The 16874-nt window shown below is 39.4% G+C and overlaps 2 protein-coding genes across 8 annotated transcripts in view; both read left to right on the forward strand.

Annotated features, from left to right (window-relative positions):
• PHLDB2 (pleckstrin homology like domain family B member 2) overlaps window positions 1-6219 on the forward strand; it is a 70520-nt gene extending 64301 nt beyond the window's left edge. For all 7 annotated transcript variants that reach the window (XM_075767784.1, XM_075767773.1, XM_075767801.1 and 4 more), the window contains 3 exons: window positions 83-302; window positions 3450-3535; window positions 4275-6219. In XM_075767784.1, the coding sequence (XP_075623899.1) occupies window positions 83-302; window positions 3450-3535; window positions 4275-4415 (447 nt within the window). In that variant the 3' untranslated portion in view covers window positions 4416-6219. The remainder of the gene's footprint in view (window positions 1-82; window positions 303-3449; window positions 3536-4274) is intronic.
• A 1400-nt stretch (window positions 6220-7619) lies between these two features.
• On the forward strand, window positions 7620-16149 carry ABHD10 (abhydrolase domain containing 10, depalmitoylase). Its single transcript, XM_075767929.1, has 5 exons — window positions 7620-7749; window positions 11263-11446; window positions 12296-12407; window positions 13287-13424; window positions 14516-16149. Exons 1-5 carry the CDS (start codon window positions 7647-7649, stop codon window positions 14855-14857), a joined length of 879 nt encoding a protein of 292 aa, XP_075624044.1. The 5' UTR covers window positions 7620-7646; the 3' UTR covers window positions 14858-16149.
• Window positions 16150-16874: the final 725 nt, after the last annotated feature.

Here is a 16874-nt window from a genome sequence, read left to right on the forward strand (position 1 = left end):
ATTACATCCTTGCAGCAGAGAGAGTGACGGAGAAGTTAAGACTTCTGTCAAAAGCAATATGATTTTCTTTTCTTTTCTCTAGGCCCGTCCCTTGACTCGCTATTTGCCTATTAGAAAGGAAGACTTTGACCTACGAAGTCACATTGAAACAGCCGGTCACAACATAGAGACCTGTTACCATGTCTCCCTCACAGAGAAGACCTGCCGAGGCTTTCTGATTAAAATGGGAGGAAAAATTAAAACATGGAAAAAAAGATGGTTTGTTTTTGACAGAAACAAGAGAACTTTTTCTTATTATGCAGGTAGGTTGCAGGATAACTATTAGGCTACACCTGTCCCTCTATTTTCCTATCAACCTCAGCTGAGTTATGAATACATAGGGAGTCCTGAGTAAAACTTCCATTTCCATCTCGTTGGGTGTTTTACACACACGTACACACAGAGAGCTTGTGCAATCCCTTCCCTGCAGTGTTCAATCCTAATGCCATGTAAGACAGAAATGAGCGTAACAGACAAAGGAGAGATGTGGATAGGCAAGAGGAGAAATGGAAGATCGTCAGGTTCCTAGTACACAGAATAATGGCTCCACATAATTTATGTTAAAATATTATATACTTCCCCCAATGACAGAATGATTTCTTGTACCCTTCATACAAGAATATAATTTATGATACTTACCATGAGAATTAAATTGAATGTTTCTGCAGTCGCATTGCTTGATGTGCTGAAAAGTCTTTCAGGAAATTAAATATACAGGAGTAGACTTTTTGAGTCCGCCATATTTTGAGAGGCTAAGGAATTTCAAATGAACAACATGCAACACTCTAAAGAGGTTTTTGCAGACTAAGTTGTGTTATATGGTATCACGAGCCAGTATAAGCATTATGTTAATTTGTTATCTTGGAATTTAAGAAAGTGTATGTCTCGGATTGCTGTGCAAATCTACACAGGGTTTGACTTTGAAGTTTCAAAGGAAGCCAGAAAAATGACTTTGTGTTCTGAATATTTATTGTTAGGAGAAGCCAGACAGGGCCATATGTAGGATGGTCACTGCTAAGAAGCAGGAAAAAGCATAGAGTACAAAACCCAGCCAAACAGTTCCATTTCCTTTTTATGAAGTTACTGCTTTCTAGCAACTCATAAGGAACCCAAAATTGATGGTAGAGTTATGCATTGCTCAGTCCATCTTTTTTAAAATATATTAGAATTCATTACATTCATTCAGTACATACTCACTGAATATTTCTTACTAGTTTGCAGTAATATTATGAAGAATGTGACAAACATTTTTTAATTTTTGTTCTTAACATCTGGTTTATTTGTTAGCAAGGCTTCTAACATACAGTAGTGTTCCCATCTGGTACTGATTTTTGTTATTTATTTTTTTTAGTAGTTATGTTAATAGTTAACAGTTTCGGTTTTGAGTGCAATATAGTTGCTATAATGCAATTTCAATTACCAAAGAAAACTTTTCATAATGTCTCAAGGACTCTAGCCAACAAACATAGTTTCATGAGAATTCTGTACTAGCTGCACAAAAATGCAGATGCTTGTACGAGTGAGGCTCCGTCTGGAAATTTAAATATATAGTAGACTTCCAAAATAAATATTGATGTTGTAAATTCAGACTAATTGACTCTAAGTGAATATATTGTTTTAGTTCTGCAAGTGTACTGAACAAAGAACTTACCCTGAAGTCTGACAATTTAGTGCAGCGACTAAAGCATCTGCGCTTTTCTGACCTGAAGCACGCAGGGAACTCGACAAAGACTGTTGCAATGGGATCTTGTGGGTACCTGTAATGCTCTTGTAACCAAAACCCCAGCTGCGGCTTGAGAGTGGATCACTGTATGCTACTGCAAAGACAGTATACTTTGTTGTACAGTATTGTATTTAGCTTAGTATAGCATATGCTATAATGTAGTAATCTTATACCTCAGTACTTCTACTGGTTCCCTGGAGGCTGGCAGGGAGATTCCCAACACTGTATCATTTGGTCTCTGGGATTTCTTCTTACCCTCACGTGAAGCTTTAGAAACTGCCTGCAGCTACCAATAGGATGTAAGCTGAGTTCATGAGTGTTCAAAATGACAGCAGAATGTCTCATGGGACTGATAAAAATGTTCTGCATGACTGTTCAGTGTTCAGGTGATACTAACTTGTGGTCAGAAGGCATTATTTTTCCCAAATAGAGGACTGGGGGTAGGAGTACATTTACCCTTTAGTGTCACATGCAGTTGTGATGCTTCTTAACACTCTCTGGGATTATTTTACAATTTCTCTTCTGTTGCAGGAAAACAGATGCCTATCTATCTGCCCTGTTCCTTTTTCTTGCGAAATATTATAGTTGTGATGGTTAAGATGTTAAGTTCACAGTCTGTATCCTCCTTGCCCTAGTGATTGACTAGCTCATGCTGGGATAGAAGGCAGTATCAGAAGATATCTAAAATAGTTTAGAATTGACCCCCTGCAAGCGTCTGCTTCTTTCCATTGCTTTTAAAGGGAGATTAAGTCAGCTGTGTCTCTGTCGTAGATATCAAAACTGCAGTAAGAAGACTCCCACCCTGTATTTCAGCTTTGCTGCAGTGGGACATTGGTACCAGAAACACAGTACCGCTGGATAACAACCTACTCCTTGTTAGCAGCCTCCTTGGAGTAACTATCCATTCGAGCATTCTTACCTCCTGCGCTCTAAAGCAAAAGGAGGGGAGGAGGTTTCTTTTGCAACAGGGGCAAACTGCATCTAATTAATTTGGCTTTTACCTGGGTGTAGGAGAGTGCAAACAGAAAATTATGATGCTGCAGCTGGTGCCCAGGACCTTTTAATCTCCTGCAAACTTTTCCATGTGTCAGAGCTCATAGAAACTTGCCTACAACCTGCTAACCTCACGTTTAAATAATAAATATTAGCTTGAAACAGTGGGAGATTATTATAAACAGGAAGAAGCATTTTTTTAATTAGTACAAGCACAAATGAGGTTCTAACATAAAGCTTTTGCTATCAAATTGTATTTCAGATTTGCTTATCATAGGTTTTCCTGTGAAGGCAAACTGTAGGTCTTAGCCTGCGAGCTACATGAAGCCTGGCTGGCTTTCATGGAATTGGAAGATTGGAAGTATCTCAGGAGACATCCGTCCTTCTGTTGGCTAACACCAGCCATAATGTTTAGACACTTCAGTGAAGGGAGTGACTTGGAAATAGATGAGGAAATTGCAAAAACTTTATTTCCTTGGAAACCAGGTGGAAAAGAATAAAGTAGGAAATGCATCTCTCATTGAGACTGACTGACTAGTAAGAAAAGTTGAAGATTTCTCTGGGATTTCACAAGCAGAAGTGTTAATCCAGTTACTTATCAGCTGAACATATACGGAAATGCAAATTAAGCTTTTGTTTCTTGAAGTAGTGTTCATTTCAGTTCTCAAAAGTCATTCTCTCTTTTCCATTTTAGACAAACACGAAACTAAATTAAAAGGTGTAATATATTTTCAAGCTATTGAAGAAGTCTATTATGATCATCTAAAGAATGCATATAAGGTAAATTTTATTATTGGTGTTTTAACTCAGTATCATTTGGCAGTACCCAAACTATGGTAGGTGCTGTAAAGTCAAAGGGAGAGCTGACTATTCAAACTAACAAAAACCCCTGGAGTGGAGGAAAAGGAAGATGAAGCCAGATCAGTGATTAGCACTGGGGTTTTTTTAATACTGATGAAAGCAGAGATACGAGAGTGTCTACCTGCCAAGTGATGGTCTCACATGGGATTTGCTGTGAGTAATTCCTCAGTCCAGTGGCGAGACCACTGAAGTTAGTGGCTTTGGCAAATCAAGGGATAACTATGCATCTATCACAGGGAGGGAGTTAACTGGTGCCTGCAGCTCATGGCACCCCCTTGCCTCTCATCTGTAATTTAAATGAGCTGTAAACAAGCTGAATATATCCTTGGCAGGTGGATTTGTGAAAGCCAAGGTGGTATTGACCACTGGAGAGAGTGGGGGAGTTAGTTGTTTGGGCACGAAATAACGATTTGGAGCCAAGTACTACTGTGTAATAGTCTAGTGGAAATATGTCATTAAAAAGTGCTTATGCTGGATGCAAACCACTTTAAACACGTCTCTCCTTCCAGTGCTGCAATGTAGGATGCAGCACTACAGCACTTTGCATTTTATCTTTCCCCTTAACCCTATCATAAATCTCTTAGCATAAGTAATTTTACTTCCGGTGCCAATAAATGTCTTTGATTTCACTCTTTTGCTATCTTTCTTTCTGTTTTAGAGTCCCAACCCGTTGCTCACTTTCAGTGTTAAGACACATGACCGGATATACTATATGGTTGCTCCGTCGCCAGAAGCCATGAGGATATGGATGGACGTTATTGTTACAGGCGCGGAAGGCTACACCCACTTCATGTTATAATAAAAGGGGGCAATAGGGCATACTGCAATAATGTCACGTATGAAGTTAGCCATATGTAGTGAAATCTCAAAAGCCAGTGAATACTCTGAAATATCCTCCTTATGATGTGCACCCGAAACCTCAGAATTGAGACGGTTTTACAAATGCATTGAAAAGGGGGGCTTGTTACTTGTTTTAGTTGATCTGTATAGGAATGAAAAGCTAAAGCTGTTGAGAGAATCGTAGTGCTCCAGAATGGATTATTGGGCAATTTAAATTACAGCATCTTGATTCAATGATAATTTTCTACAAATTCTCTTATACAGAGAATGTTTTCATGAACTCATACTAAACAGTTTACAAATGCGTGTGTTCTCATCAGTATGCAAAAATTCTAGTAATGGAACAAAAAGGTGTAATAAGCATATATTTTAATATGCATTTGACATTTATAGATGATTAGGTGACTTTTTAAAACTTTTAGTCAAGTATTTTATAAAAATATAAACAAGAAAGCAACCCTAAGGTACACACAGTTCCTGCCTTAGTAGTTAAACATTACAACAGAGCCAAAGAGTTATACAATTCCCTTAAAATAATGTTTGCAAATTATTAGTTGTACCTAACTTTCTGTAAGGGGACAGTGCCAAAACTCTTAATGACTTTTAATGTAATTAGATTGTTACAGTATTCAGTGTGTTCAAATACTCAGTGACACCGGCTGTACATTTAAAGTCTGCATCTATGGAGCTCGACAAAAAAAGAGGATAGCTTTATAAAGATGCAATTTTCCACAAGGATATGAAATGGAAACACATGTATTAACTTCTTCATAAGGATGGTTTTTTTTTTAATCTTCCCTGTGGAATAGAATGAGCTGATTCTAGACCCTACAGCAATTTTCTTTTATGTAGTAAGGTCCCAGAGTGGTTCTAACCTTACTATGTGCCAAGTAAACACTCTGCAGAAACCTCTCAAACATTGGTCCTTTTGAAGTCAGCATCAAAATCTCTATTTATCTAAATTCTTTGGAGCCAAGTTTTCAGCCCCAGAGAGTTTTTTTAAAATGCGTATCTTCACAGAATAATACTGTCAAATAGAATAAAAAGAGAGAGGCAAGTTCTAAGAGTTTACACTAAGCAGTGTATGAATAAAAAAAACCTTTGAAAACTTTAAGTATCAGATTCCTAAAACAACAAAAATACTGAGGGTGCAGCAGTTTCCCATTTTAAAATCACTTCCAAGTCCTTGACTAATATTGCAAAAACATAAATTATTTAATTGAACTGAACTTCAAGAAAGTTTCTTATAATATGACTTGAAAGAGGTTCTATTTCAGTAATCAAAACTTATGTGCTATGTGGTTTATGTAATAGAAGAAAGAACATTAGCCTTTTTTGTTCTTGATGAAAAGTTAATGGCTTTTGATGGAACAAACAAAAAACTGAAAGCAGAATAGAAGTATGCTGGCAGATTATTTTTATTATACTTTTAAACCTTGTGTCTGTAATGAACGGGTTGAATTTTTTGTGGTATACACAGGTGATATGGTTGCTCAAGCATGATGAACATCAGTTTCTACTCCAATCATGAAAGAAGGGACAGTTATCACAAGATAATTGTTATCATCTGTGCAGATCACAGCTTGTAATCTAATGATTTAAAACACTATCAGAAATAAATTGCTTTGGTTTATATAATTATTATTTTTTTCCCTGATGTATCTTGATTTTACTCCTAAGTATGGTTATAAAGGTTTTCTAATAATGATTTTTGTATCCTGCATGATGCAATGAAGGCGTTTCAATAAACATTTTTAAAAATACACTTGTTTTAAATATTCACTTGCTGCTTCATCTTGAAACATTTCTGCTTGTCTGTTAAATAATGTCATATACGCTTGTGCACGCAATTTGTATTTCTTAGCAATGCTTAATCTAACCATTCCATATGAGTAAACCATGTTTACCCATAAAAGAGCTATGGAAAATAATCTTTCAGATGGCAGTGAAATTAGGACCGTAGTCTGTTTACTGTGTGTACATAATAGAATACTTTTCTCATTTTTTTTTATCACCAGCCTTGGATATACACAATTTTTTGTTTAACTGCAAAACAGAAATTGCTGAAGTTTTAAAGGTTTCCCAGTATTTGACTTAGACATGACTGTAATTACAGGAAGCTTTAGCTCATTGTAGAAGCCCATGCAGTTTTACGACTTTTTCACTAAGTTTGCTATTGCCATCACAAAGCGTGGTGGGTTCTGTAGTAGTGGGCATCAAGACAACGTAAGCAAAGCGTGGCGGCAGGCGCCATCTTTTCCGATCAGTCTGCCAGGCCTCCGCACTTACCCCCCTTACCCTGAAGGACCTCGGGCAATTGCACACCGCGTAGGAGGTGTCTCAAAAACCTCAGCTGCTGCGTCACTTACCTACAGCTGCTGACAGGGGCTGGGTTGGCATGTGCCTGTGGAAACACCTTTTCGGGCATTGACCTCTCTCAGCGTTGTTTTCTTCCTTTCTGCAAAAGGTGCAGTGCATGAAGAGCCTGGAGAAGGCTCCAGGGAGACCTTATAGCACCTTCCAGTACCAAAGGGGGCCTACAGGAAAGATGGTCAGGGGGTGTAGTGACAGGACAAGGGGTAATGGGTTTAAGCTGAAGGAGGGTCGATTTAGATTATACATTAGGAAGAAATTCGTTACTGTGAGGGTGGTGAGGCACTGGCACAGGTTGCCCAGAGAGGCTGTGGATGCCCCATCCCTGGAAGTGTTCAAGGCCAGGTTGGATGGGGCTTTGGGCAACCTGGTCTAGTGGAGGGTGTCCCTGCCCATGGCAGGGGGTTGGAACTAGGTGATCTTTGAGGTGATCTCCTGGCAAGAAACCCTCCTTTTGGCTACCACATCTGTGCAAAGGCGGCCAAGTAGAGGAGGCTCCCCTCTCCAGAATACACACGCACCTAGGGAAATACTCATTAAGTATTCTTATAGACAAAACTTTGTTTTCTCCCTCACAAAGAAGCATGCGCCATTAAACACATCAAACCCAGCCTGCAGCCCCAAAACCGCTATCCACCGCACACGCCACCGCGCATGCGCGCCGCTATCCTCTGACCGCCGGGTCACGCGCACGGCGGCACCACGACAGCCCGGAGAGGCGGGAGGGCCAGCCGCGTGGCCCTCGCGCCGCTGGTGGCGCCTGCGCGGTGAGGCGCCTGCCTTCCGTCAGGGGCGTGCGCGGCGCGGGGCAGCGGCCATGGCGGTGGCGGGTCCGCTGCCGCGTTTGGTGTGGGGCGGCGGCCGTGCCTCGGCCTTGGTGATATTGCTGTCGCCGCTGAGGGCGGCCCTGGGGCTCCCGGGTAAGGGAAGGGCCTCAGGGCACCTCTGCTAGTACTCCGGTGCTGCTTCTCCGCCGCCGGCCCGGGAGCCCGGGGGAGAAGGGGGTGTCAGTCAGAGGGCAGAGGATACGCGTCCGCGGCGCGTGGGCGGGTGTCTATGCCGTGTGTAATGGCGGCGGGAGGTGCGTTTGCTCTCGGCAGAGCGCGGGGCGGGCAGCAGGAGGTGACACCCCGTCCTACGTTTCAGCGCCGTGTCTCGACCGGGAGCGGGCAGGCGCGTGCCCCAGCGCGGGGCCGTTAGAGCTGGCCCCTCTCGGAGGGGCGGGGCTCCCGACGGGCTTCTCCCCCCTGCCGAGCCGGTGTGGTTGGGGGGGGTCGGTACTGCGCAAACGCGTGCTAGGCTGCAGAGACACGGGCCTTTCGTTCGCTGTAAGCTCCTCCTGCTGCTTTGCGAGGGGCTGGAACTAGGAGGAAGCGGGCCAGTTCCCTTGCTCTTGTTTGCGAAACGTCCCTACGTGTGAGGCTTTGCCAGGCACCTGAAAAGCTTTTCTGGCACCTGCTTTTCAGTCAGGTGACCCTCTGCCCAAACACACAGTGTCCCTTCTTGCTGTTCCAGACTCGGTGATTGACTTCTTGAGTTTATTCATTGCCTTAAATATGACAGCCAACTGCTCCTCTTGTTGAGGTAGCGAACCTCATCTGAGGCTGCTTAATGAAGAAGTGCGTAAAACTTACTTGCCACCAAGGGTGCGCATTTTGTATCTACGTAAAAACATGACTACAGTGGGGTTTAGTTGATGGTTTTTTTCTGTCTTGTGATAGTGTGCCCAGAAGAGCTGGAGTGTGCCGTTAGGGCTAACCAGCAGTTAGTGAGTGGCTGCCTTGTTCCTTTAGTGTAGGCGATTGCATGAAATGAAGTGTGGGCAATGTTGAGTCCATTATCTACCAGAGCTTCATTAATCTGCTACTGCTCTTGGCAGTGGCTAGGTCACAGTGCTGGAGCATTCCCAAGGTTATTCAGAGGATTTCTTTGGCTTTGACATGTAGTACTGGTCTCAATCGTAGTTTCTGTTGGTCTAACACACTTTGCAGTGTTTCTAATATAAAGAGTGTTCCATAGCATCAGGCAAAGGTCCTGTGGTATTCCTGTAGCTGGGTCCTGCTGTCTGTCACTTGCTTTTATAAATACTAAGTACCACCCTTTTCAGAAGTCTTTTGCTGCTCTTACCAAGGTCTTTCACTGAAATCAGGGGGAGAAATTACTGGATAGCTCTTCAGTTATTGATGTTTTTGTCTAAAAGGAAGTCAGCATGACTCCAGTGAGCCTTGCTTTTGGATTGGCTGGGGTGGTTACTTTAGGGTTTTTGCGTTATTCAGGTTAGGATTGCTGCTGGTGCGCTTACAGTTACTTGTTAAATGTGAAACACTAGTTTGTGGAAAAGCTTAGTCAGCAGTTGTGTCTTGTAGCTGCAGTTTAAACCCTGCCCAGTGTCAAAACAGTTTGAGGGCACCTTCAGAGTGCTGCAGGATGGAAAACCAATGATTTCAGAGATGGTTATCAGGGCTTAAGGGGGAGAAAAATACTCCTAATTCTGTTTACTATCAAATTTAGCACTTCTTGGTGTATCTCCTCTGTTACTGGCAGGTGAACAAATGACTGACTGACTGATGGAGACACACACACAAACCAAAAGCCATAGCGTGGATGCATCTGAACAAATATACCTTTATTGTGGCATTCATTCCCCTTCATAATAATTGATGCAGCAGTGGGATAAAGAACTGTCTCGTTTCAGGAAAGATTTAATGGTTTTAATCTATCGTTCAGATGGTGTAATTTCTGTTAGACAGTAGGAAAGCACTGAATACTAGCTGCATTCTGTATTTTTTATGCATCCACATTTACTCATACATATGCAAGTTTAAAACCAAACAAACCCCCTTGAATGTAATCTGACAGTGAGAAAACAGAATTCAAAGCTGCAGAACAGTTAAGTGGTGTGATAGTGTCACATCCTGTTTTTGCAGGATTTGTCCAATTATTATGCCACTAGGAAGCCCCGATATATTATTTGCGGGTGCATAGTTTTTGTACTCTGCTATTGATTTACAGTGTTGAAGAACTGGTTGTCCGCTAATCTAAGAATTAAGAGTATCAAAGTCTCAGAATTCTTGACCAAGATTTCAGTCTAACAAGTTAACTTGCTGAGTAGATTAAGTCTTCATAACATCTCTCTATAAATCACTTGCCCTCACCCACAGTAGAGGTACAACTGACTGCTAAACTTAGATTAAATACTGTAGGAGCTATTGAGATTCCGTATAGTTATTCATTAGTTAGCATTTCCTTTGTTAATCTTTTTTTCCTTGTTTGAAACCAACTCAATTTTTTTAGATGGCCATTAACGTGAATAGCAGAGTCCAACCTAGTGTTTGCTTTCTAAATGTGTCTGGTTTGTTATCTTGAACTGAAACAAAACAAAATATTTTTAAGTTTCTGCTGATAGGAAAACTTCTCTCCTATGTAATATGTTGCAGATCACTTTGACAAAAGTTGTACTAAATGATCTTTCATTTTTTTAAATATTTGCAAAATATTTAGGTTTGCAAAGTGCTACTTCATTCTGGATAAACAGAACAATCTGCGTACTGGAATAATGTAACCTCTCCAGCAAGAATACACCAAACCATGTAACAGGGATATCTGTACCTCTTTTAGAGATGCATAAGAAAATCCTAGCTCTACGATGGTCAACTCTGTTTCTTCTGATGGGATGTGTTTAATGTATTGCTCTGTATTTACAGAGAATGTAGCTTTATTTTGTTTTTTACCTTCTGTGCTTCCTATCTGAGAGACTGATGCTAAGATGCATAGTGTTGAAATAAGCCTTTTTTCAGTGTTCCTGCAGTAATCTTTAACTTAAACAGAAATAGCTGTTGATATGATGAAAAAAGCTAGATGTTATTTATTTCATTTGGTTTTAAACAGTTCTAATGCTGTTTTATGTTCATTGTGTCAAAAAAGTTAGTCACAAGATTCTTTCCCAGTTCCCACTTTTGAACTTCCCCATTGTACATCTCCTTCATGATTGTACATCTGTCTTCTGGGTCTGGGGGTTTGATGCAGATGAGGTTTTGACCTTAAGTTTTACTTTTTAATAAAAAATTTGTCACCTCATGCACTTGTAAACTTACTATTGCAGGCAGTACTTTAGTCCCAAAGTGAGGTTTTTTTGAAATTCAGTCTGGAAAGACACAAAAGAAAAATAAAAAGTTAAACTAAACAGATGAAAAATCTTATTTCACGTGAAATGAGTAAATATATTCAAGATGGTATAAAACATGAGGACAAATGAAGTATAGGAAATCTTAGTGTTTGGCCTCAGTTGGCCAGTTTGCTAATTGCTGAGTGAATTCCTTACGTGATTGGCATTTAATGATTTGAGAATGAATCACAATCAGCTTATTTTATAAAATATTGGTATTTCTGCCAAGGTTATCATGATGATTGTACTAAAAAGCCTTTTTTATTAGTTTGCAGGCTGAAATCATCGGTCAGCTTTCTTACTCGACCAGATCGACCAAATCTTGCTTATCATAAACTAAAAGGCAGGAATCCAGGGGTTATTTTCCTTCCAGGCTTTAATTCAAATATGAGTGGTCAGAAAGCAACTGCCCTTGAAGATTTCTGCAACTCTCTAGGTCATGCCTTCATCAGGTACATTCAGAGCATCATTCTTGAGAAAATAAAACAAGTATCATGGGTTGGAGGGGAAGGGGTTTTAACAAAAATATGTAAACTTTGACATTTGGTTCGGAATGCATGCTGTGCTGTATACAAGCTAAGAAGTGTCTGTCTTCAATTTCAAACATAGGCTTTCTGTTTGCAGAGAGACTGAGGTAAATCAGGAGAATGTATTCTGAAAGTAATTCAGAAAATTCTCTCACAAATTTCTGTAGTCTAGCCAATGCTATGTGTTACATTAAAGCTATAGGCACAAAAATGAAAAAGAAAGGACAGAAACCCTTAGAAATTTTAGGTTTAGGACCCAGAGTTCTAATTTCTGTAAATTATCACTATAAGTGTGCTTCTTAACTGCCAAAGCTTATGAAGCTCTCCAGTGCCTTCTGTGAATTTAGAGGAACATGCATGTGTTTGGTGATAGTCGTCTTTGATAGACTAGGTTTAATGCTGAATTTCATAAGTCTTTGTTGTTGGGAATAGCGTTTGAAAAAGAGTTTGTACATTTTAAAAATACCTTTAAAATTGAAGTATGCTGGGTTTTGTCTGTAAGGGAAATTCTTTGGGAAATACTCTGGTAAATTTAGGTATTGTTATATCAGATGGTAAGAGAATGCTGTATCACTTAATTATATCTATTGTATTTAAACTTCTTTTTATGTGATTTCTGGTGCTAGTGATATGCAGGACCAAGTAAGAAAATATCCAATGCGATATCTTGTCCCCTGCTTAATTTGATTAAACAGTACTGTTTAGCTAGCTTCTGTGTTGCTGTCTGCTGTGTAGACAGTACTATGGCTTTCATTTTGATGGTTATTTTTTCAGATTTGATTATACAGGATGTGGAAGTTCAGATGGTAGATTTGAGGAGTGTACAATTGGGAAGTGGAGAAAAGATGTGCTGTCTATACTGGATGAACTTACAGATGGACCACAGGTTATATTTTATTTTTAAATACAAAATGCTTTTTGTCCTCTGGTCAACAGTAGCTTCTGTGTAATGGCTTACACCTGCTTCACTTTGAAGCTGAATCATTTGATCATCATCATATTAGTAGGGCCTCTTTTGCAAGCAGGTGGATTACAAAATCATGGAAACCTGGTTTGGCAGGATTTCCTGAAGGTCATTTATGAGAGCCTCCTGCTCAGAGCAGGGCTGTCATCCCAGGAAGTCTGAGAAAACCTCCCACCCGACAGGGAACAGGGAACTGTTCCAGTGTGGCATGGCCCTCTTCATGAACAATGTGTCACTGTCCCAATGCTGATGCGTTAATTAAAGGATTTGCAGGGATGTTACAAGTTAGTATCCTTTATATGATAAAGTAGCTTAAAAAATCAGCAGAAGCAGCATTTGACTTTTTTCATTTACTTTAGAAATGACCGTGAGAAACTATACATCTCCTGCAACCTGGAATTACCTAATACTGTGTTTGAAACAATTTTGTATTATGAATCGCTTTTGTTGACCTCTTTCACTGCACTGAGCCTTTACCATGTGCATTTATTTTAAGAAGGAAACATAAAGCATGCATGTGATACTGAATTATTTCAACTCTCATTTTGTTTACAGTGTTTCAGTCTCAGACAGCAATAACCAGCCATGCCAAACAAAAAGAATAATAAAATACCAGATCCTGTGGTGCTTACTCAGGCAAAATTTCCACTGGAGGTGACAGCAGTTCTGCCTGGGTAAGGACAGCAGGATTATGCCCAAGGTTTAAGTAGTTAAACAAAATCAAAACTGATACTTTGTAAAAGAAGAAAAAAATATTAGCTATTTCCTATAAAATAAGATCTTATTTTCTCTCTCTTTCAGATTCTGGTGGGCTCCAGCTTAGGCGGATGGCTGATGCTTCATGCTGCAATAGCACGGCCAGATAAAGTAGCTGCCCTAGTTGGAGTCGCTGTAGCAGCAGACCATCTTGTAACAACTTTTAAGAAGCTTTCCATTGAGGTAAATGTTGATGGTTGGGTTTTGTGCAGTCTAAAAATCTATTGAGCATTTAAGAAATTCTGTTGTTCAAATGGGACTTTTCCTGCAAGTGTTCCCATAACTTTTCTCTGTTTGTGGTGGAGGTAAGCTGAAAATTTACATTATTCTAAAAGTCTGCAAAATACTGTGCTTCTAGTACGAAGCTAGTGTGAGCGCTACTTAGGATGTGTTTCTATTACTGTGGCATATAGGATGTGAAGTCAGATCCCTGCTGTTCAGCAGTCCATTAGATTTCAGTGTTGAATATCTTGTATTTGCATTCAAATTGGATCCTTGTGCTTTCAAGGATGGAAAAGTAGCTGCTAAAGTAATTGAGATGACATTGGATGAGATGAATTTGACACAGGTCTTGTGTGCAGGAGGGGAATTCTTCAGATTAGTGTGTTTGTGAAGACTATAAGATTTAGGTGGTAAGAAGTATCCTTCTGAGTTGCTTCTTTGATGATGATAATGTCCAGTCTTCAGGAAAGAAAATCAGGTCTTATATAGTGTGACAAATAAACATGGCAATAAGTAACTCATACTTTAGACTAAATAAAATATTTTCCTGATTTTTTTTTTTTGGGGGGGGGGGGTAAGTCAATGTGTAGTGTCAGTATTGCTACTTAAGACTGAGGTAAGATTCTGGAAATATGGTATGTAGACATGGCTGTTGTGGCAAAGACTGATCACTGGAAAATTCCTTTTTCCTAGGATTCTCTTGTTTGAGGTTCAGTGAACTGATTGAAGCCAGGGAGACTTACTATTTATTGTGGCTATACAACTTTTTCTTTCTGATAGATTCTGCCTGAGAAACTTAATTTCATTGGCGAATCCTAACTAGAATAATTTGCAGGAGAGACATGCAGAGTAGCTTTTGTGACATGGTGGGGGTTTTGTCTTCTCAGATGTTGGAAGGCAAACAGGAATATACCCTCTCTGCTAATGAAAATGAACAAAGTGAAATTTTATGCCTGTGGAAGTTTTATTGCATTTAGAACAGAAATAGGTTGAGGCACTATAATGAACTTATAACATCTGTCTTGTCTGCTCTTCGCTCCCTTTTTTTATAGGCACAAAAAGAAATAGAAGAAAAAGGTGAATGGAAGCTTCCAACAAAGCATAATGAGGAAGGATATTACTCCTTGACATACGACTTTATCAGAGAAGCAGAAAATCACTGTGTGCTAAATAGTCCTATTCCTGTAACGTGTCCCATACGACTTATTCATGGCATGAAGGATGGTGATGTCCCTTGGCAGATCTCTATGCAAGTAGCTGATCGTGTTTTGAGCAAAGATGTGGATGTTATCCTCCGCAAAAATGGCCAACATCGGATGAGTGAGAAAGAAGATACAAAACTTCTTGTGAATACCGTTGATGATTTAATAGACAAGCTGGCAACATTAGCATAAGCTGCAGAGTAGCCTAAGTGCATAAACTCTACCCCTGACTCTTTTCCATGAGTAGCAGAAACCCTGTTCTTAACAAGGTGATGCCAGGCCTGTGACTATCACAGTAGGAGCTGAGCTTTACCTGCTGTTCCCTTACCTCTGTTTTGTAAATACAGGTATCTTATTAATGCTGCATTTGCACAGACAGTCCAAAATGCAAAGGAGTGCTGCTGTTGGGTTCAGAACCTCTCCTTCACCGCTTAAACCTTTTTCCACAATCTTCCTATACTTTTGTACTGAAATGCTGATTCATTTTTTGTTACTATCGGCCTGTACAGTAAAACTTTAATTTCCCATGTCTTTGATACCTTTCAGTATTGTGCTTTTGATGTAACATTCTTGAATCTTATGTCTGAAACTATCTGTGCAAGGCAAAATACGTGTTTACTAACGTTAGTGAATAACATGAAGCGTAAACAGATTTCAGATAAATTACTACATTATTCTTAAGCACTGTTAAAATTGAAAAGTGGAAAGCACACCCTGATGGTGTGCTTGGGGTACTACATAAGGAAGAAGTTAACTTCTAAGAACGCAGGGCCTCAAAGTGCAGTAGAGCTCTCTTACCTATACTTCTCAGTAGGGTTTATGTCCTCTTCTCCAGGCTATCTTTTTGTAATAGTTGGTTTGTGGGCCTGCTATTGAGGGAATGATATATAATCTTGGTGTAAACTGAAACTGGATCAATACAGTGACTCTTCTTACTTCTATAGTAACTTCTTTAAAGTGGGGAGTACAGGACTGTAGGGCACCACTGCCTCTTTTCTGTGACTTGAGAACTGTTGATTATTAGGAATAGTGTCTTCCAGAGTTAAGAATTTGAGGTACACAATTGCAAGCCTGAAAACTTGTAACTGAAACTTGATAGTTGGATAATTCTTGTAAGATACATCCTTAGCATTTAATAGTAAATGGATTTAATTGTAAATGTGACTAATACCTGTTTTTTGTACAAAGAATGTGATGCCATTCATACACTTGAGAGGGAGGGACCTTTTAGGTGAGAGGCTGGAATTAGTTCGGGCTGGCCTTAATATGAAATTTCAGTCAAAATACATAATTGTTTCTGGCTTTACTATTTTATGTAGTAAATGGCATCACTCTTGCTGCTTTAAAAGACTGAAGTTCCTGGGGCTAAGGTATTTCAGTGTTAGCATTGTTAAAAGTGGTACATTGTCAGTAGAAGTATGTTGTATAGAGCTCTGCTGAGGTAGTGGTTTGTAATTAAAAAAACCAACCAACCAACTAAAAAACCCAAAACCAACAAAAAACAAAAAAAACCCCCCTAAACTTCAGATGAGTTCCTGTGAAGTACAGTTTTATTTAGGTTTTAATACTGAAAAACACCAAGAAGTTGTGATGTAAAAACTTTGCCTTAGTGTAAAAAAGATGGCTCTAGTTTAGTTGCAAACCTAATTCAAGTGTACCAATTCCCTAATTAAATTAATTTAGCTCAACATACTTGTTTGAGGAATTACAACATTCCATGAAATCTTTCTTCCACATGTTTCTGAAGGGAGTAGGCTTTTTTTTGTCTGTATGAATGTGCAATTCACTACTTCCTTAAGCTTTAAAACCTCTTGAATATGTATTTTATTTTTGAGAAAAAGTAATTCAGATAATTTATGCAAATTGCTCAGCCACTTCTATTGCTGAAGATTGAGGTGTGTTCATATTTAGGTAGTATTAAACAGTTGTCTCTATATGTATTCATGTGACTTGCATCTGATAAAACCTGAAAAATAGATTTTGTGAGTTTTAAAGACAGTCAAATCAAAATTAAGTTACTTCAAAACTTTCAGCTCTTTTGTTACATATGACAATTACTTTTGTCACATCTCTTAGATTGCTTTGTCTCTTAATGGAAGAAAAAATTGAAAAAAGTGGGCTGCACTAATTCCCAAGTAATTAATTAAGGCCAAAATTAAATCGTGATACATGTGAACAAAAAGTACATCTATTAAAGTTATTTCAGTAA

The sequence above is a fragment of the Balearica regulorum genome, chromosome 1 (assembly GCF_011004875.1).
Source record: "Balearica regulorum gibbericeps isolate bBalReg1 chromosome 1, bBalReg1.pri, whole genome shotgun sequence".
Classification (NCBI taxonomy): Eukaryota; Metazoa; Chordata; class Aves; order Gruiformes; family Gruidae; genus Balearica; species Balearica regulorum.